Genomic DNA, 22,131 nt, shown 5'->3' with positions numbered 1-22,131 from the left:
AATAAATACAAAGCACATATTGTATTCCTTCAGGAAGCACACCTCAAACCTGATACAATACCTAAAGAGAGACAGCACCCATGGAGAGGGATATCTTCAAAGACGGGATAGCAATCCTCTTCATATAAAACATAAATTTAACAAAATTTAAGACAAAATTATAGACAATGAAGGTAGGAACATACTTATCTCAGGCCAACAGGTCAACAATCCTAACTCTTATCACCATACAGTATATGCACTAAAGGGACACTTCTTATGCTTAATGTACAACTGGACATATGTTGTGACATATCATCTCAATATTTATGCATGAAAGAAATATAAAGTAAACAAGATTATGTTCAGTCATATTTTAATATTTAAAAGAAGTGAAACATGAGACATTGAAGTGATTCACCAATATGCAGCAAACAGCATTGATCAAAAATATGTGATTTCTATGCATTATTGGTAGCAAGTTACATTAGAACACATACATGTATTTTAAAAGCAGTCCAATATCCAAGACTCTAATTTACTGCACTTTCCCTGACAGTTTGAACATTCAGTTTTGACAGAAGTTATGCGTTTGTCATTACCATGCCATATTTTCAAAATGCAAAAACAATAATACAAAAAAAAGAAAATATATTACTCCAGTAGTGAACTTTCAACTTTAAAGAAAGTAACAGAATGACTTGTATCATTCATAATATAAATAGACATCTTTTTACACTTAAACAATTCCAGTTGACTTTAGGTTGCAATTCAGACTGGTTATAACGTAAGAGTTTACATTCTAGTCATTACTGTATTAAGTTTCACTCTTTCATTGCTTTCTGTCAGATGGTCATCTTCTGACTTCACATTGTTTCAAGTTCTACTGTCAAGCAAAGCAGACAAAAACTGACCAAACACGTTTGAAATATTTTGATGCATTAAAATGTATGAGCAATGGGGGGAGACCAATTCATAAGATTAAGCTGGTCGTTTAAAACTAAATCTGGAATGACTCCTGGTTTTAAGACAAGTCACAAAACAGTGAAATATGCTTAATTCAGCACCTTTTTTTCTGTAAACTAGCAGCTTCAGTTGACTACGTCATACATGCATTTTTAAAGATTAGAAATGATAAAAATACCCATCAGTAGTACTTGCACTGGGAGCATGCAGTCTGTAAACATGCATGCATTTTGACAGTGTTTGGAGCTGCCATTTTTTCCCTTGTGAAAAAAATATGTGAAACTTTAAATAAATCTGTACATAAAAAAGGATGCATCAAAGGCAACTAAGAGCAAGTGCAAGTCACTTTTAGACCGCTCCATGACCATGAAACCAACGCACATTCCTTCAAAGACTAGAAAGCATTTAAGAACACCTTAATTGTCTTTGGTAATGACAAACAATACAGATGAGCACAGATAAGCTTTAAAAAACAAACAAAAATAATCACAGCAGTATAAAATGTAAGATGAAGAAAACCCTCTCTAAACAGTAGCACTTAATCAACAAGATTGCACTTTAAATATATCTGTCCCGTACTGAAATATACAACTGATAGTTTATTTTTGAAAACAGAATAAAAAAATTAGTTAACAGGTCTTAGCCATTTTCAAAAAGCTCTAAGTGGAATCATTTGGAAAGCCATTTTGACAGCTCTGCATGGCTGTGCATGCTGTTGCTCACAGAGGAGTCATTTGCATTGACATTTCCCAAAGCTGCCGATTTGTGTTCCCATCTAAAACATAAAAAATAAAATACTTTGGTAAAGCAAGAAAGATAATGCCTAGATTCAAGTTAGAGATTGGTCCTGGCAGAAATTCAAGTAATACAAAAAGACAAAACTGAAAGCTAAAACTGTTAACAATCAGATATGTGATACATGAAAGAAAGTACACTTGCATTGATACGGAAACAGAAACTTATACACTTTAGTGGTTTTTGGACGGAAATCAGTTCCTATTTTAAAATATTTTGGTTCTCAATTTCTTATTGGCTCCCTTTTTAAAATGTGGCAATCTAAGAGGTTCAGAGTTGATACTGCACACAATCAATCTGGGTACACAAACACACCGACAATCCGTCGTCTGCAGAGTTCCAAAAATAAACAAAAAAGCCACAAATTTAAGTAACAAACCCAACAGTGCTTCAGACAAAAGGAAAAGAAACAGAAAGCGCTCTCTCTCTGGACACTGCTTGGTCCTCATGAGCTCCACGTGTGAAAATAAGGAGGGTAAAAGGGGCTCAGGCCATATATTAAGTGGTTCTGTGAATTTTCACCGAGTGCTTCAGACGAGCAGTGCACGTTTGGTTGCTGTGGAGGACATTCAATCTTCGCTCTCTTCGTATGTGGTCTCTTCATCAAAGGATCGATCCAGCGAGGGAAGTATCCTGCGTCGGGAGTACTTCACATGCAACAGGTCGCCCACCTCGCTGATGACGCTTAATGCCTGTGAACAGGGAGCAGAGAGGTTGGTCATGGCTGCAATGGCTGGAAATGCAAAATCCGCTATGGTGTCAGGTTAAGACAGGAAAACAATGTGCACACAATGACTTCATATCACGCTCAGTGATATGATTGGGGCACTGTGCATGAGCCTTTTATGTTACCCATTAAAAGGGATCAAATAACACGCAGTTCAACAGCATGTGCAAAGCAGTGGGCAATTAACACACAAGCAGTCATTTCAGGCTGGTTTACCAGATCAAGAATAATATATGTGGATCTCATGTGTGTTCAAAAGTAAGCCAGTATGGAGGGAAGATGCAGTTAATAAATCAATCTGACAGAAACAGATCACCAACAGATTTCAATACCACACATGAAAGATTCCACTCTACATTAAGAACAGCACTAGTAGAACTACAGCTTTTGAAACTGCATGGCAAAGACCATCAGAGAAATAGAAGCCAAACCAAAGTCAAGTGAAAGTATTCTTTCGCAATAGAGAACACCTTTCTGTATTGTGTTACTGCCAGCCATGTGGAAGCAATTTGCCCTTTTCTTTCCTCTTTCCTCCACCCCCCCACCCCAAAGTCCTGAATTAAAAATGTTAACCATTTCATGAACATGTGCTTGAAAGGGGACTTATTTAAAACAAGAAAAATGTGGGGTTTCATATGAGGACTTGCTCAACAAAGGCGATTCTATTGCGGAGTGGGGCTTTTTGGAGGGGGGAAAAAAGCGCAATATACTTTTCAGCATGGCTAAATCAAGTGTCCTTGGGGAGGCAGATTAGATGCTCTTTGATCTCCTGCCAAAAAGCAGAGCAACATGGAAGCCATGGTTACGTAAAGCCCTCCTCTCACACGTGGAACGGGGACTAACTTCTTAAATTCATTCATGTCGCACATGGCCCTTTCTAGCTTTGAAGGGGAGCATTAACACGCCTACAAGCTTTATTACAGACTTCCATAACTGGCCTATGAAATCCTAAAATGTGCTCACTGGCCTAATTGAAGGACTGGGGTTCTAAACCGGTACTAAGATACCGAGCGTTTCATTAAGAGGGCGAACCGTGTTGCTCATTTCATTTTAATGACCTCAGAGTTGTAAAATCTCTCAGCCGGCTGTTCAGTGCATAGCTGTTGCATGTATCCTCACTTAACCTGGCAATGCAGTTCAGCTCAGTTTAGCAAGCAAATGAGCTTTTAACAAGTGCCATGTTTATTTCACAATTTACGCCTTTGCTATGGGTCAGGCCGCTTCCATCAAAGGTCTTGTCTGATGGGGAAATTGCAGCATTTGGATATTTTTTGAAGTCTTAAGATGAAATGTGCTAACAGCACAGAATAACATTAGCAAATTCAGCTTGGATTTGCTTGAAGGATGTAAATATTGGCCAATTCCTATTGGCTGGCTACAGAGAATGCTGAGGGGGTTAAAGGGCTGGCTGATTGTGGGCTGATGAGGTGGAGGGCGCTCGGTTCATATAGAGGGAGACTGAAGGCCCTTACCATGTCCAGCATTTCTTTGGTATGCGCTGCAGAAATACAGAAGCGAGCTCTGGACTCAATGATGGGCGTTGCTGGGAACCCAACCACCACCACCCCAATGTTCCTCTTCAGCATCTCCCGCCCAAACGCACTGGAAAAAACCAGAGGGGGAGAAATTAATGCCCGTCACTCAGGTCAATACACCACCTGTGACACTTAGCGATGCGCGAGGCTGCAAACCTACCCGATTTTCGCTGGCATGTAGAGCATCATGGGAACGACGGGGGAGTCGCTGTTCCCGTAGGTGATGAAGCCCATTTCCTGGAGTCTTCTGCGGAAGTACGTCGTGTTCTCCGCCAGCTGCCGAACCCGCTCACGACCTGCGGAGACCGGAATTCAGACACGCTCGGTAAAACTCACCTTTGTCAATGTTTCCAGTCTTTTGTTTTCAAGACAATTAATTTAGGCTATAACGTTATGCCTCAGAGCACTTGCTGGTAATAAAACCATACGTACACCCTGCCAAGTTCAAAATGAATGAGCAACTGGAAAGCAGAAAACCTCCCCGGTGGCGTAAAGTCTCAGATGAAACGGCCAGACAACAGCTAGTGTCTAATCAACTCTTAGCCAACCACAAGCCTATTGAACTAATTAGAACATGTAGATGCTATTCATCTTAAGACTTAATGCCATTGTGACAACATAGCCCTTCACATAAACCCATGCGTGCCTAATGGACCTATCTGCTAACCTTCCATATGTCCATCAGACACTAATATTACATTTCTTCCCACGCCCTCATGTGTTTGGCAGAGAGATTCATTAACTTCCAAAGCAAAGCAGTGCTCCGTGAGTCACAAAACCCACAAATGAATGAAGCATCAAAGCCATCCATACCACATTCATCCCGCGCCATTCCCAGCTCACGTCTGGATGAAGCCCTTTTCCATGCTTTGCATGGCGGTCCCATTAGATGAGGCCGCAGAAAGGAATCGCAAAACCGCGCTCGAACACATGCAGCCTGACAGGGGTTCCTGAGAATGCGCTCGAGAGCACGCGGGCTCGTCCCGAGCCTGACGGAATTCAGAAACGTTTGGCCAACTGCAGAGTGATCCATTCAAAAGGTTACGTTTACTCGTATTGGTTCTCACTTGTCAAACATTCCATGCATGCTGAGGACTTGCTCAGAGGAATCTCCTTTTCCCCAGCCATCTCTCTCCTTGCGTCGGTCAGGCGACCAACATCAGCTTCACACCATGCAAAATGCACTTTTGTAAGTCGCTTTGGCTGAAATCGCCCGCTTACGGACTAAACTCTAAACTGTACATACTGAATCCTACGATTTTGGCGTGCTGCACCGTGAGACAGGGGATCGGCCATCTGTGGCCCGCAAATTCCACGCAGTATCAAACGAGGCCTCGAATGCAAGAGTTTCCATTGAATATTTTTAGCAGGAAAAAGTAAACATCTGGTACCCCCCACGCAGGTTTTGCTTTACAACACGTCTTTCCTGAAAGGAGAGGGGAAAGAAAGCGGTGATCATTGGCGAGGGGGAAAAGAAAAACAGGGCGCTTAACGAAAGTGCAACGTGAGAGCCGATCGCGTGGGACACGTGCGGTCTATCCGACGTGCTCTCGTGAAAAGCGCCTCGACTGGCTGTGAAACTGGAATCTTCCAGCGACCCCCCACCCCCTACCACCGCCGGTGTAAATTGGCCACTGACAGATACAGCAAGTCGTGACCGGGTCACCGGTTCTGTGGCTGAAAATCAACTCTCTGCAATGCGTAATCTTAAACACGGAGCAATGAAACCAGGCCCCGCCACAAACCGCCCCCCCCCGAAGTGTCCCCTTTTAGGAGCAACAGCCAAGGCAGTGATAAATTACACTGACGAATGAGCAGCTTCCACCAGGACAGATCTCATTTGTATGCAATCAACAGCCATTTAAGCCGTATTACGTAGCACGTTAATGCCTCGTGGATTATGTTAAAGCACACCGAATTCCACAAAATTACCCCCAAACCAAAAATATTTCAGCCCCCCCAGCCCCAATCGTATCCTACATGGCCTAATCACCTACCTCACCGTTTCAAAACATGAGGAATACCCTCAAGGCATACCATTAAAGCACATCAGCTAGATGAAGACATACTTCTGAGCGGTCATATTTGTGAGAGAGGGTCTGGTTTGAGCGATCATTCTTCTGCGACTGTTCCAAGATGGGACACCTTATGAACGCACAGTCACCATCATTTGAGAAGAGCATAAAAAAACAAGGAGGTTCCCTCGGATATCTCACCGGCATCGTAAACCACAAGAAAGAATACATTAAATACTAACATGCATCTGAAAGCAATAAAGATTTTAGGGAAACTCAAACTCCTAACTTCAAACCCTTCAGTCAACGTGCATGTTCTTCTTGAAAAAGGGTGCCTCCAAAAGTAAATCTTTCTGGGGTACACTTTCAGCGACCAGTTTCACAATACACATTCTTAACTCCTTCCAGACACTGACTGGAGATTTGGAGTGAAACAGGCGTCTTAAAGAGCTTCCAGATGTGGGAGCCGTATTCCTTTCAAATGAAGGCTTCTCCTCACTTCCTTTTCATCTAGCGGGAGATAATTACAAACGCCCGCTCGAAGCGGAGCGGAGCTCCTGACGAGGGGGACGCCCCCGCAAGGGTCTCGGCCCGAGAGCAAGGCCAGGAAGCCGGGCTGGAGTCAGACCATTCATCTCTCTGATTCATTTGCCATGTTTGTGACACATGTTCAAACAATCCCATGAAGAATGGATGAATCTCCTCCCGCCTTTCAAGCTCTTTTGTGCGCCGGCAGTTGAAACATGTCGTTATTCCGGAAGGAACCCATGTTAGGGGGTTCAAAAACTGATTTAGCAACACTTAAAACACTCAATCTCCATTATATATCCCACTTACCTGAATACAAGAATCTATTCAAACTAAAACCCAATTAAAAGCAATTTACCCTTTAAAAAATAAAACCCTTTAAAGCAATTAATAAAATCACTCGGTAAATAAATGTGAAAAATTTAATGAATTAATGAAAATTTTCCCTTGCATATCTCCACCCACTCATCTTACACTTGGAGTTCTCACTGGAGTTCCTGCAGTTCTTTGAGTAAATCACGAAACACGTGCGAGCGAGAGCAGGAAGGAACAAACTTATCAGAATCTCGACAAATCAAGGACTGCAGGGTGGCGGTAGAGAGATGATCCACGACTCCCTCGCCCGCGAGCCGGACGGCTCAGAGGCCTGCACTCATCCCAAGAGGGGGTCATGGACAAATACACTTTAACACCTAAAACACGTGTCTCTGGGCACCGGCCCGGCAGAAGTCAACACCTCGGACGAAGACAAATGGCTGTCGCTGGCCGGGCCTGACTGAGCACACAAGGTGAAGCCCATCTCGAAGATGCCCTGAACAAATGAGACACATTCTCCGCTACATAACCCCATTCTCTTCCTCAAACGCCTGGGCAGTCTCAGGAATGACAAACACACTTTATTGCACCTGTAGGAGGAAGGCTGGATGGATTTATGAGTTAAAGTAACTCCTTGCAAAGGCTCCTTTGTCGACAGTTGTTTGCACCTAGTGACTGACAAACAAGACAATTATCTTGAACGCATCTGAGTCACGAACAACTACCCTCTGGCTTCCGAAAACACCAGGCAAAGCCCCCGGATTGAAAACGTTCCAGGTTTGATTCTGAGGTTTACCTTTCTGATTGGAGAACTTAGTCAGCCCACTAAGACAACGAAACTTATCGGCGTTTCTTGCATCTGTTGTCACTAAACATGCACATGCTTACAGCACTTGCATACTTTGCACACATTGCCTACATGTGGGAAGTTTAAAATCTAGGTTAACATGAAACAGAACCCATTTTAAATTTAATTGCCCTAGGGTTTGTGCAATCACAGTTTTAATTCACCACAACACAAACACTTCATTTAGCAGTTCCTTTGGACCACAGGTGGGATCCAAGCACTGGGTTAGTTAAAACCAAAGAATACACGTGGGTTATACTGATGAATTATAGTATTTTAAATATTTGAAAAACAGTGAGTAAATGTTAAGCTAATGGACCGATATCTGAAAACGTTGTTGACTGAGTTGTTAATGTCTTGGGGAAACAACAAACGGATTCTGAAAGATTTAAGTTGCATATTAAATTTTTAAAAAATGTTTCTGTGGACACAATCTAAAGTGCATCTCAACTAGGTTTTGGTTCAAGGGGCTTAAAATTTGACAAAAAAAACCAAACAAGAAACAAAACAACTTTAATCACCAACAGACTAGACAAAATGAAAAGGAGCATAAAACAGCAGTGCATATTCAATGGACACTTCTGCCAAATTAGAGAAAGAGTCACTTGCACTCACTGGCCTAACAGCTCCTACTGAATCCGACAAGGACGAAACAACTGAGCTGAAATGATTCCAGGCTTCCCATTGCCTTAAGTGTAAAACAACACCAGCCCAAGTGGGTCTGAAAGGTGTGTGCTCTCAGGGGGACACACAGGAAATCCGCTCTTTACCACCCCCCAACCTAACAAATTTTGATTGGCTTTGCTTTGTGTTCCCTGTTTTACCAGGTGGCCAATGACCCAATTCCTACTTGAAACAGTGTTAATTCTTCACATAATTAGCATCACATAACACAAACTGGGCCGAGCTCTTAGCTCTGTTACTGCGTCGCGTACGCCTTGTAACCCCGTCACGGTACACCATCCTTCGCAAATTTATATATTTAAGGACCCCGAATTGGCAGAAAAGAAAATATTGCTCCATGTTTTACACTTTAAAATTTGGTGGTTATACTGACATGTTCCAATGATGTGCGTCACAATGCACGTTTTGTGGAGCGTGCATATAAAAGCATCCGTGCACATGTGGCTCATCGCGGTCACTCAAACTAAGATGGCAGGAAGGCGAACTGGACTCGCACAGTGTTGCACCTTCCACACCGATTCATTTTGTTCGTTGGGCAATAGATGGGGAAAGTGGTGATCTAAAATAAACCCCCGCCACCTTAAAATATATATACGGTACCAAGGCTTGGTGTTGGGAATGACGAGTCTTTGTCCGGAAGCTAAGTGTGTGTTACATGCCCATTGCTCATACTTGTCTCTTTCCACTTGAATATGACATGAGAAGGATGGCTGTTTGTTGTAGCGGTCCTGAGAAGGCTGATTGGCAGGAGAAGGTTTAGGGCAGTCTCAAAGAATCTGGATACGCTGCCAATGGCGGGTTATGGGTTAATCGTTTCCGTGCATTAAATAAACTGCCAAACATTTTAATTGGAGATTAATGTATGGAGTATGGAGATGCACATCTGTGCAACTGATCAGCAGTTAAGCTTTCCTCTAACCCTTAGTGTGAGGACTGTATACTTGCAAACTTAGACACACAGTTGAACTGAGGCTCACTCCTGGCAAACCATACTCTTGACAGGCCAATACTGCCACCTTGTGTATAACACTTGTATGGACAACACTTTGGCTCAATCTGGGACACCTTGGCTTGTATCAGCCGAAACTGCCAACAGCAATGCCCCCGTTTTCAAACTCACCAATGGTGGTCCCGTCCTCTCCCATAATGCACTTCATAGAAGCGATGATTTGTTCCACCACGGGGGGTGACATGGACGTGGCGTAGACAGCACTGTGAGAATGTGTACGTAGGTAGTCTATCAGCTCCTGTAGAGAGAACAAAGAGTTCTCTAAACATTCAGTTCACTTACATGATTTGGAGATACATTTTATATCATGACATGACACAAATTTCATGATACAAATACAAGTTAACAAAAGAAATTACGTAAATGCAATCTGTTGAGAGTTCTTTAGTATCAGGAGCAGAGTAAGGTCTTTCTCTCGGTCATCTCCATTTTATCAATGCCTACTTAAGTTTTGGTGATTATTTAGGTCAGGATTCTGAGTATCGGCACTGAACATCACAAAAGGCAGACAGAAAGTCCTTTACTGAAGACCTGACACTAAAGCCCTGGGACAAAGGTTACAGTATGAAAATCAGCACAATGCTGAGAGTGAATGTCACGTTTAAATCTGACTCACGCTTACTCAATCACCCACGCCTTGATACAACAAAGAGAGGAGAGGATCATTTAGGCCTTGCTATTGTGAAAGCATTTAATACCAGAGTGCACTTAGGACTCACCCCAAGGTAGCCTGTTATGACGTCGTTAAAACATAAGAATTCGTTGGAAAAACCTCCAGGGTGCTATAATTTCACATAACTTCCTCAAGGTAATCATGCAAACAAACCACAGTAACTGTGCATTTGCAGTAAATTTGCATTTTATTCATGGGAATGCCACACATTGACATTATAATTTATTTTGTATATTTGAATGTAAACCATCCCAAACAAGATTAATTGGTGCTGTTCATTTTTTATTAAAAATACTTTTTTCCAGCTCATGAATTCTGGTGTCCAGATTTCACACTACTTAAACGTTAACACAGGATTCTGCCAAAATGCAGGGGAACAAAAATACCCCACATCCTATAAATGCAGATATTCAAGAGGTCTTTTAAAAAAAAAAAAAAATTTTTTAAGGTTACAACAGGCAATAACCCAGACTTGAACCACAACAAAATTAGTAATTCTGTTTCTCTAAGCCAGGTGTCTTTAGGTGTCTGACATTTGTGTTGTTTATTGATCATAATATTTACACAACCATTGGCAGCATTGCGAGATTCAAAGAGACAGCGTTTCATCTGAATCCCATGTCAAAAACAAGATGTCACGCCTTAGCTAGCTTGCTCAACGCAAGTAAATTAAAATGGAAATTGCTCCTACGGTCTTTAATATTATTAGTCTGTGTGGCAAAAAATTCTCTTGGTCCAAAACATTATTTGTAGTTTATTTAATCCTGTTATTCCGCCATTTCTTCCCACTTCTGTTACAAGCATAATAACAAAATTATGAATGACATACATTTTTTGTGTTATGATTGTGAGTCACATATTATGGCAAAAAAAAAAGGTATTTTCACCACAATACAAGTGAATTTGTGCAAAACGCAGATTCTGAAATGTCCTGAGTTTCAAAGATGCAGCATTCCATGGACGAGCGCGACTGCTGATAAGCACCAGTGGATGAATCCATTCATTACTCAAGGACAATGCACATACGTAACAACCCATATTCCTGAAAAACAACACTGGAGGGGAACAATAGCCCGCTGAGTTGTCAACATGGTCATCAACAGTGTGTTACCAATGTTATCTACCAATGCAATCAGCCTTATTGGCGTCATGAGGAACACAAATGCCTAGGAGACTGGTGAAGAAATACTTTATGAATGACGCAAGTCCTGTCCGGCTTTACGAGGAGCCACGGACAGGCAACTTGAGACTACTGGCTGTCTTAAAGGAGCCGCAGGAGACATGGGCAAGCAAGCTGCTTTTACATGCGCACTTACCCTGCTGTTTTATCTAATGACAGACCGCTCACTCTTCAGGTTGGAGGAGTTATGGTGATGTTGGACCCATAGCACTCAGTTAATAGTATTATATTCAGAATGCCCTAAAGCAAATAATAAATTCACATGATAAATTGAATGAGTGTAGCTAAATTGTCTGAGGATCACATCTCCTTTACCTTTTTTCCTCCAATGTATCCCCCAGCTGACCCAAAGCTCTTGGTGAAGGTCCCCATCATGACGTCCACGTCCCGGGGGTCCAGCCCAAAGTAGTCGACCACCCCTCTCCCGTTGGGACCCAGCGCTCCGATGCTGTGGGCCTCGTCCAGGTACAGGTAGGCCTTGTACTTCTTTTTCAGGGCCACAATCTCAGGAAGTTGCACGATGGAGCCCTCCATGCTGTGAGAAGAGAAGGGGGTGGGGGGCATGGAACACAACAGCCAAACCACAGGGAGATTATTTATTAAGGAATCACAATCAGTAGATTGTAGCAAGTGCAGGCCTTCTCTTTTGCCCGCAAGCATGTAAAAAAATGGAAGACGCACACAGGAAAATGTTCAGTGTTAAATCAACTCTGACACATTTTACTCCGACAGAGCATGCGATATTCTCTTATCCTTTTCAATGCTTCACTATTTTTGTAGATCTAATTTTATATTCATGTGTTATTTTGGTTTGTTTAATCCACTTTTTTCTATTGTTTTGTAAAATGCCTTCGAGCGGTATGTTCTCAAAAGTGCCAGATAAGTGTAAAAGTTATTATTATCATCATTACCTTTATTGGACACAGATAAACTCAAAGTTGAACGAACACTGAACATTTAACTTGGCACCCGCTCAGTATACCTGTAGATTCCCTCCACCAGGATGAGGATCTTCTTCCAGGGTCTGTGAGTCCGGGGCTGCCCATGAACAATGGCGTCTCTCAAGAGCTTCTCCAAACTCTGGATGTCTGAAAAAACCCAACAGTCAATGAGACTCATTATGACTATTCAGCCCTATTCAAATACAGAACATGGTACACGTATTAGGCCTATTAAAGAATTCAGCATCTGACCTGTCTGACCTTGAAATTTTCATCCAATTCCATGCACGCTATACACACAGATATATTTCAATATTTTCATACAAATTAACTGTCCCCCTCAATTACAGGCTAGATGGCCCAGCATTGCGTCTCTCGCAAAGTTAAAATGAAAACTATGCCACTGATGCATACATATCTATGCATGGCTATCTCAGTCTGTCCCATTATGGCATTGTCCATGTTTCAGATTATTTCAGCCCACAGGAAATTAATGCCACAACCAAGCACAGGCCTGGTTCTACAGTTTCAGTGTCACATTAACTTGAAAACTGCATGCTCCACTCTCCGCTGGTAAAGTTAAACATTTAGAGAAATTAAATGGAGGAAGAAGGCTCAGGGCAGTGAACGAATACCGAAAAGGTTACACGCTTTTTAAGCTTGCGGGGCGAAGAGTCAGTATAGGCCAAACACAGGGGATGTTCGTTGTGGACCTCAGATGCTTCCAAAAGCAATAGCTTGAATTATCATTTCTGCCTTGTTCTGAGTCCATTTGAGATGGTGATATAGCTGTGGCGGCGTGGTTGTTTACTTTTGTATCGGCAACCAATCGCTTGTGTAAGCATGTAGATTGTTTTGAGTGTAAACTGTGTTCAAGCTTTAATGTCCCTTCAGGCAGCCTTATTGGATATGGGTCACTTTTTAAATTAGATGTAAACAGGTGGTCAAAAAATAGGATATAGGCAATCAAAACTGGGCATCAAGAACTGTGGTGTAAACCTAGCCTATGAAAATATGGTAACAAGACAACAATACTCACTGCCACTCTTAGCAACGCAGAGTTAACACTCCACTGCTCTTTGTTGATCTGTTTCAGATATAAACCTTCAGACAGAGACCAGTGCTTTGAACACTTAGGAATGGTGGTTGTTGCTAGGCAGTGTAAAGAGAAGAGTAAATCAGAACAGTGCAGAGACAGAAAGCAGGCTCACTGTTGTGTTTGAAGACGCGGATTGTGGATCTGGACAGTCTGGCTCCCAGCACCAGGGAGGCGTGGTTCAGCTCGTCACTCAGGATCAGACAGCCCTGAGAGGGAGGAGCCCCGAGACCGTGTCATCAGCAGTACTCACTTACGCTAAGCTGCTTCCAGAAAAAATATAACTGACAACACAGAGGGATCAGCGCAGACTGAACCAGCACCGGGACTGCATTGCATCACGCTTTCTTAGCACTGAAGGAGCAACACTCCCATTTCACATCACTAAGATAAACATGAATGAGGCGATTATCTCACTCATTTAATCAGACAAAAGCAATGTCAGATTCACCAAAATCTCAGGATCTCATGAAATATGGAGAGTAGCTATTTTAAATAAAATTGTTTTAACACATATAAATAAACATTAGCCCACATTAAAGTTGTCCCAACTTGGTGTGCATCTACAGGAAGGGTTGATAATGCTTCCTTTAATTTATCAATTTCACAATGAAGTGTCAAGGTTACATGAATTTCCCTCCCTAGCCAAAGGGAAGTGAAAATATGCCTCAATCCTGGCAAGTCAGTATTTACACAATATAAATACAAGCCATCAAAGCACGTTCAGATGGCTTTCTTCCACAACTAATCTTATACATTTGTGCAGTAACATTACCATTTTATGATTAAGTGGACAGTAATCCTCTTTGCCTCCTGACTGCCACAATGTCAATGACAAAATTACAATAGAGAAAGAAACGGCCCATCAAATGTTTAATAAAAAAAAATGAAACAAATAAATAAAACAACTCCTCAATGGAGACTCCCACCTGGCTAACCATGGAGGCAACACATTCACTATTCTTCTACAACTGTAGCTCTGAAACATTTACAATCTAATCTTGAGCAGCAAATAATCAGGAAAAGAAAATTACACTATCACACTGGCAGCTGCTGTGTGCTCAACATCACAATGGGGACTCCTGCCCTAAAACAGGAAGTGGCGTTGAAATGGAAAAAATAAACTACGTTGCTCTGAGGCAATCCCGTATCCTGCAGATATTTTGTCTTATCTGCTTCTCTTCTTGTGCAGTCTCAAGGGCTTGAGGTCATGTGCCGGCGCCATGGAGACAGAACGGTAAAGGAAGCTTGTGGAACAGTCAACAGATTCTGTGCCCAGAGCCAGATGAAATTTCCCTTCCGTATTATAAATACCCTATTTAACATTACAGAGCCACACAATGGTCAGTACGACACAACCCTTGTGAGATGATACAGCAGACGTGTCAATGATCTTTTAACGCATTTTAAAATGGGACAAAGGCAGAACAGAAAAGAAGAGCAAGAGGAAGACAGTGATAAGGGAGAGAAAGGGAGAGAGTAAAACTGAGAGAAGAGCTCAGAGAACCTTGTTGTCTGAGAGGGTCCTTCATACCTTGCCAACAAGTGCCGGAATATTCATTGAGTTGGTTGCAAAACCCATGCCAAAGGCCATGGCAGACTCCACTCCCAGGAATTTTGCTATGAGCTTCTCCAGTTCTTCATGCTTGTCCAAGTTACCTGAGCCAACAATATTACACCAGTTAGACACACTTTGACAATATATTTATCCTAATGTTTAATGGTTTAGCCAACCTTTCATGTATCTGCCTCCCTTCTGGTCCCTTTGAGGCTGGTTATTTGGTAGTTAACTGTACATGAGGACTGCGTTATCACGTGATAACTAAGTATTGCATGTTTACATCTAAACAGCAGACTTAAGCTCCTTGTCAGGCCTCATTGAAGGTGAACATCTTAAATTCAGTGCCACTCATAAGCACATCTGTTGCAATGGAATTAAATGATTCCCTGTGGTAGGAGGGTATGAATGGCTTACCCATCTCTTGCCTCGTGCTGCTCACGCCCACTCCGTACTTTTTGGTCAGCTCTGCAGCAGCTTCAGCGCACACCCCAGTGTTCTCAGCAAAGCCCAGGTAATTGTACGAGCCCAGGTTGATGACATCTTTCAGCACCTTGCCTGTGTATCTGAGGATAAATAACCCTTTTTTATCCCCGCCTTGTGCACATCATTAACATATTTCCTTTCAAATAAATTCAATGAATTGTATGTTCTGCGTGCTATTTACCACATGCATACATCCATGTGAAGGAATACATACTAAAGTCCACAACAGAACTGATACTAACACTCAATAATATCAGCAGAAAAGTAGTGATAATTTAAAACTGTCGACATTTAATCATTTGTGTGGCCAACCGGCTCTATCGGAATCATATGTATGTAAAAGGCCTGAAAGGAATCTTGATTGTAAACACTTGTGGTGCAATTGTGCACTTTTCCTCCTGGCATGCACACTTCACGAGGGTGTTGACTAGAACCCCGTGGACAAACGGAACACATCAGAATATCAATGGTCATGACTGATGGCCTCTACTTGGCACAAGCAGCTGCACTCTGACGTGCAGATCCAAAAGAAAAATAAAAGTGGAAGTTATATCACTGGATGTTCCAATAACAGATCCTCATACACTCTGCCTTCTACCAGTGTCTAACAGGGTCCCTGGAGAGGTACAATCTGTACCCTGTGCTGTGATGGGAGTTCCACAAGGATCAGACCTTGGCCCACTGTCTTCTTCCTCTGTGTTAGCTCCCTATGCTTGTTTTTAATCCATAATACCACGTACACATTTATCTTTCACAGCGGGTATGTTCACAGTTTTGCAGATTTGCACCAAGTTAGTGGTCCAGGCCTTATCACACTGCCAGACATGTTGAACACCATGTGAAACTAACATGTAGTTTAACCAGTTTGTTACTGCTTATGAATTAAGACTATAAAAATTGATTCAAATTCAAATGGTGCAAACATGCCCTTTTTACAATGAAGACCAGTTCAAACCTGTGAATTTATCAGACTTCTTACCATACACAGCCAATCAGCTTTCCACCATTTATTCTCAATAAAAATTCCCTTGATTTTGGTCAACTCCCTTTTGCTTCTTGCCTTTGATGTTGACATTTCGAAGACTGTGTGCATTCTTACTATGTTGTCATTATTTAAATACGATGCAGACATGTAGTAGCATTTTAAATATAACATTTAAGACAGGTGATTCCACCCAACCCTGGTCACATTCAGAAATGGAAGCGCTCACTCACTCAAAGGTCCAGTTGTAGTCATGGGACACTCGCTCCACCAGATCCATTTTGGCCCCCGGAACACTGCATATGGGTCGGTTCCAGCTGTCCCGAATTCGCATATACAAGTTTCTAGTGTAAAAGTTTTCAAAATCCTGATAAAGCGGTACAAAATCCTAGAAACAAAGAAAAAGGTGGATGAACCCAGTGATACATCAGTGGTTCATATTAAATATTAAAAAATGTTTAAAACCAAATATTTGCTCTTCTCAAAAATAGTTTCTTGAAATAGTTCCAATGTCAGAAAAAGCATTTATCTTCCTGCAAAGAAATAAATGGCTGATAGCGAAGCAATGAACTTGAATTAGCAACAGGCAATGTTCAAAATTGCCACCAAAGTTCATAAGAAAATGAAACAATGCACAGTAGAAGTTCCTCTGCATTCACGGAGAGAACAAAAGGAAATCCTACTGAATGACTCCCTAAAAAGCCCCCCCCCCCCCCCAAAGTTTCTGCATAAAAACATGTTTTACACAACTATGTTTCCATTCTTCAAGTCATAAGCATCCCTCGTGTCTGAACAATGAATAAGTGTTTCCTTCCCTTTTAGTAAATAAAACTTGACAGAAAAGCAGTTTTAGTGGATAAAGTCTTTAAAAAGCCAATCAAAATATTTACCTTTTGTTCTTCCCTTTCTCTGGCAATGTGGCACTTTTCAATTTTCCATTCCCTCAGGAAGTCTCGAAGGTATCCAAATATTGTGAGAATGCCGTAACCCATGTACGTGAGGACAGCAACCAGCATGGGAGTCTCCTCAAACGTTTCATTGAACGGCCGGTTATACAATCCTCCATTGCAGGCAATATGTCGGACCTAAACGTTAGCAAGACAGTAAGTACAACACCGTTACAAATGTTTACCATGAAGTGGGAAAAATGGGTCAACAAAACAAACAAAGCAGGGTAACAGACATAAGGCATGTTTCAGAACAAATACACTACATGGCCAAAAGAATGTGGATACTGGATACCCCTCCCAATGAGTGGTTTCAGCTACTTCAACCACACCCACTGCTCACAGGTGTATAAAATCAAGCATACTGCTATGCAATCTGCATAGACAAACATTGGCAGTAGAACGGGCCGTACTGAAGAGCTCACCGACTTTCAACGTGGCACTGTCATGGGATGCCACCTTTCCAACAAGTCAGTTCCTCAAATTTCTGCCCTGCTAGAGCTGCCCCAGTCAACTGTAAGTGTTGTTAGTGTGAAGTGGAAATGTCTAGGAGCAACAACAGCTCAGCCTAGGCCACACAAGCTCACAGAAAGGGACTGCTGACTGCTGAAGGGCGTAGCACATAGCACATATTACGTCCTCGGTTGCAACACTCACTACTGCGTTCCAGACTACCCCTGGAAGCAATGTCAGCACAAGAACTGTTCATCGAGAGCTTCATGAAATGGGTTTCCATAGCCAAACAGCCGCACACCATGAGATCACCATGACAAGAGTCAGCTGGAGTGGTATAAAGCACACCGCCATTGGACTCTGGAGAAGGTGAAACGCGTTCTCTGTAGCAATGAATCACGCTTCACTGTCTGGAAGTCTGACGGACTAATCTGGGTTTGGGGAATGCCCGGAGAATGCTACCTGTCTGAATGCATAGGGCCAACTGTAAAGTTTGGTAAAGGAGGAATAATGGTCTGGGGTTGTTTTTCATGGTGCACTTTGAACTTTGTGGCAACAGTTTGGGGAAGGCTCTTTCCTGTTTCAGCATGACAATACCCCTTGCACAAAGCAAGGCCCATGAAGAAAGGGTTTGCTGAATTTGGTGGGAAGAACTTGGCTAGCCTGTAGAGCCCTGACCTCAAACTGGAATGCCAACTGCAAACCAAGACTTATCGCCCAACATCAGTGCCCGACATCACTAATGCCCTTGTGGCTGAATGAAAGCAAATCCCTGCAGCCATGTTCCAAAAGCTAATGAAAAGTCTTCCCAGAAGAGTGGGGGGGACCAACTCCATATTAATACTCATGGTTTTGGAATGTTCAACAAGCACAAATGAATGTGATGTTAGGGTGTCCACACACTTTTAGCCATGTTGTGTATTAATTAATAATAATTAACATGGGTTTTTACCAAACTCCTAGTAATGAACATTTTCATTTATTTAAAAAACAAAACAAACGACAACAAAAAAACAGCTTTCTTTTAGGCAGTCATTTCCATATGAAATGCTCTTATCTGGTGCAACTCCCTTGGATTAATGAGACAACTCAAGAAGAATGTATGGGCCTATCAAGGATACACAGATAGTTTTGCTCTTATGATTTGAACATGCATCCTTCTGATGTATAAATAAGTAATAAAGTCTATAATAAATTCATACACCAAAGTGGTGCTCACCTTGGTTAGTAACAATGCTGGGAAATTATCTGACTTCTAAAATGCATGCACTGACATATTCGCTGCACATACCCTGTAGAAACTACTAAAAGGACTGCATGCATTGGGCTACAGGAGCCTGATTAACATTCAACTTGAAAAACAAGTTTATGTCCCAGCAATGAGCACCTTCAAGCAAAATTTTTTTTTAAAAACGGAAAGTTCTGCAGGTGCCAAATTTTACACTTTGATTAAAAGGGGTGTGTGTGTATTGAACGAGCCCCTCCGGTTTAATACTTTGTGGTTGGACTCACAAGTCTCAAGAACTGACACAATGCAGACTAATCTTCATATTGTATCATGACAGTTGCTTGCAACGCAACAGACTTTCACGAAAATGCGTAACACATGGTTTCAAAAAAGAAATGTATTTGATCCACGAATATCCTAACAATGGGTAGATTCTCAGGTGTTCTTGGATAGACAGCAGCAATTCGGAGACTGGAAATGTTGTGTGCCATACTAATTTTTTTTCCAGGTCGGCGTGTTAGTGGCACGTTTAGCTTTAATAACGGACGTTGCTACAGTAAAACTGGCTGATCTAGCTATGTGGCTACATAAACAACCTAAATCCGTCCCATTGCCTTTTCTTTGAATTAAGGAGGGGGTCGTTCTTCTCGTCCATTTGGCTGTGGTTTTATTTTAGCTTGTCGTACATACATCGTAGAGCCTTCTGCAAATTAAAAGGATTTCTTTGCTATCGTCAACTTGATATCTGCTAACTTCTTGATCCAAGTTAACGTTAGTTCCATCCTCATCGATAGCACAGTCGATCAGCGTAACATTACGTTGCTTCATTTGTGGCATTATTTTACCAAGTTTGATTTGTTTGTGTGAAATCCTTCAAAAATGTTAACTTGGGTATGAATGAGTTGTGCTAACAATACACTAAAACTACTGCAAGAATAGTTAGGCCAAGACTGTTTCACAGATAGGACGCCAGAAAATACTGTCAAAATTAAACAACAAAGCCACGTAGCATAAGGGGAAAAACACATTTAAAATTAACAATTTTCCAATAAATTTCCCGTTTAAAACTCCCCATCAGGCAATTGGTGAGGTGTTCACATAACGCACTTAACGACTATGACAACACAGCTACATGCCAAGTGTGCTATTCAAAAGAATGCTATGCATTTAGCTAGATATCTAAACGTATACATGACAAAATTGATTCCATGCATTAGTCTAGTCTCCAGTCGGTAGCTACGTCCATGGCAGCACTCTAGCAAACAAGTCCAAGGCAAAGCACATGGTAACGTTAGCTTGTACGATACATGTTAACTGGCTCACAAGCAACATTACCATAGATATATATCTGGCGTACGTTAACATTAACCAACGTAACCAGCAATAGCGCAAATCACTAAATAGCACAGTAATGACTAAACAAGAGACGATGACAAGTGATCGACTTGGGCATTTGAGCGCTAACGTGATGTATACCGTTAGGTTAGCTTTCAGGCACTGGAAAGAAACCTTGCCAGCATCTAACGACAACCAACAGAGTTATCCATAAATAATTGGCACTTCAATAATGATAGCAAACTATTCCGGAAAAATCGAATTGTGAGCAGGCTAAATGGATAGAATTGGCAACTGTAACGGCATTAACGTTACACTATCAAGCTTCTGGAAATAGCCTACATAGTAGTCACAGCCCTTCCTAATGTACACCAAATACCGTTGACGACAGGGCCTCACCTTCTCCTCGGGGTAGCAGTACTTGGGCTGCTCCTGTTGGTGGAGGTAACTGTTCTTCACTAAACCGTTCTTCCGCGGCTTTATGCCGTTTATAGCACGGTGGCACACTTCCCCATTTGCTGACTTGTTTTCTGAGCTTTCAGTCATACTTAATAGCATAGTTGAACATATACATCTACATTAACGTGGGTATGATGGATATGAGACGCAGACAAACTCAATATCCCCTCCTTGAATCAACTCTCAAAATTCCACGAGTAGAAACCTGAAAATCAAGCTCTTGTGATATCCGGAAATAAACGCCTGGTCACTGAGAACAGCCAATTATATTAGTCAACATCTACACAAACGAGAAAAATAGGAGTGGCTTACAACTCTACATTCATGAAGAAGGTGGTCAAAACGTCATTGGAAATAAACTGCAATAACCTTTCCAAGGGTGTGGGCCATTCCAGCATGTGACATAGTCATAGAGCTCACCTGCTCAAGGTGCATTGTTCATAAGTAATTGACCAGAAGCTCAAAATATTTATAGACGTCTAAATTTTTTTCTGACAAGCGGAAAAATAATATATTGCAAAGCAGTTGTCCGTCGAAAGAAAAAACGTTTCAAAACTTTCCAATAGGAAACAAGTTTTTGTCTGTAACGCAATCGTAAAATATGATGAAAGGTTTGAAACTATTTTCAAACTATTGCCCTTGTATCATGCCGTGTCCAGTTCTACAAGCGTGACTGGTAGTCTCCCCAGAAGGCAAACAGAATTATGTAGCTGGCATGCAGGGATACACATTTTGCGTTCGCTTGTTTAACAATTCAGTGAATAAATAATGAAACTAATAAAGACAACAACACTTGTTCTTTTTTACTTCATCTAACGCAGGTAAAGAGGAAGCCATCTAGGTAGTAGTAAAAAAAGTAGAAGCTTAGGCTCTGCCAGTCACCTAAAAATGAATATGAAAACGTTTCTGTAATTTTTCACAAGGGAAAAGCTCACTAGCTTTGACTTGGATCCTGTGTATTTCCTCAAAGCTTAAATACAAAGTAGAGGTATGCACATGGACTATGAACAATTCATTAATTGAAAATATATTTTGCACTGATTCAGCCAGAGTCACATACAGTGTGTGTCCAACCTATGATAATAGTGACATTTAAATTCAAAAACAGTAGTAGTGGTAACTAGATAATTTATCATGGAACAAGAAACAATATCTGACAACATTTCTCAGCTCCAAAAACAACTTAATTGCTGCACAACATCTTTTGAGTTGAAGCCAATAGGCACGGAGTACATGTGTAGGCCAAACCCCAGACAAGGACTTATCTTGCATCCATCCAGGGGCTTCTGTACCAGATTTCAGAGATGTGAGTTAGTTAGGACAGAAACATCTGCTGCAGCATGTGATGTCACTCTTAGAGAATAAATACAGTGTGATTAGTTTCCCTGGCTGG

General features: G+C 41.7%; 1 protein-coding gene across 1 annotated transcript; it reads right to left on the bottom strand.

The window, feature by feature from the left end:
* Positions 1-338: 338 nt before the first annotated feature.
* Positions 339-20,975, bottom strand: LOC135248143 (serine palmitoyltransferase 2-like). Its single transcript, XM_064322432.1, has 12 exons — positions 20,679-20,975; positions 17,207-17,401; positions 16,550-16,704; positions 15,266-15,414; positions 14,825-14,949; positions 13,406-13,499; positions 12,236-12,341; positions 11,569-11,788; positions 9,512-9,638; positions 4,163-4,298; positions 3,940-4,069; positions 339-2,432 (listed from the first exon to the last, which is right to left on the bottom strand). The coding sequence occupies exons 1-12, from the start codon at positions 20,835-20,837 to the stop codon at positions 2,310-2,312; spliced, it is 1,719 nt and encodes a 572-aa protein (XP_064178502.1). The 5' UTR covers positions 20,838-20,975; the 3' UTR covers positions 339-2,309.
* Between the last annotated feature and the right edge of the window lie 1,156 nt (positions 20,976-22,131).

The sequence above is a fragment of the Anguilla rostrata genome, chromosome 1, assembly GCF_018555375.3.
Source record: "Anguilla rostrata isolate EN2019 chromosome 1, ASM1855537v3, whole genome shotgun sequence".
Classification (NCBI taxonomy): domain Eukaryota; kingdom Metazoa; phylum Chordata; class Actinopteri; order Anguilliformes; family Anguillidae; genus Anguilla; species Anguilla rostrata.
This window is presented reverse-complemented; position numbering and strand designations above follow the sequence as displayed.

What these genes read in the sequence shown, in the direction of transcription:
- LOC135248143 (XM_064322432.1), bottom strand. Translation starts at nt 20,837, where the DNA reads ATGCTATTAAGTATGACTGAAAGCTCAGAAAACAAGTCAGCAAATGGG. An exon ending in GAGAAAGGGAAGAACAAAAG is followed by an intron (nt 16,705 to 17,206) that starts GTAAATATTTTG and finishes CTTTGTTTCTAG; the next exon opens with GATTTTGTACCGCTTTATCA. An exon ending in AGAGGACGGGACCACCATTG is followed by an intron (nt 4,299 to 9,511) that starts GTGAGTTTGAAA and finishes CGGTCTCCGCAG; the next exon opens with GTCGTGAGCGGGTTCGGCAG.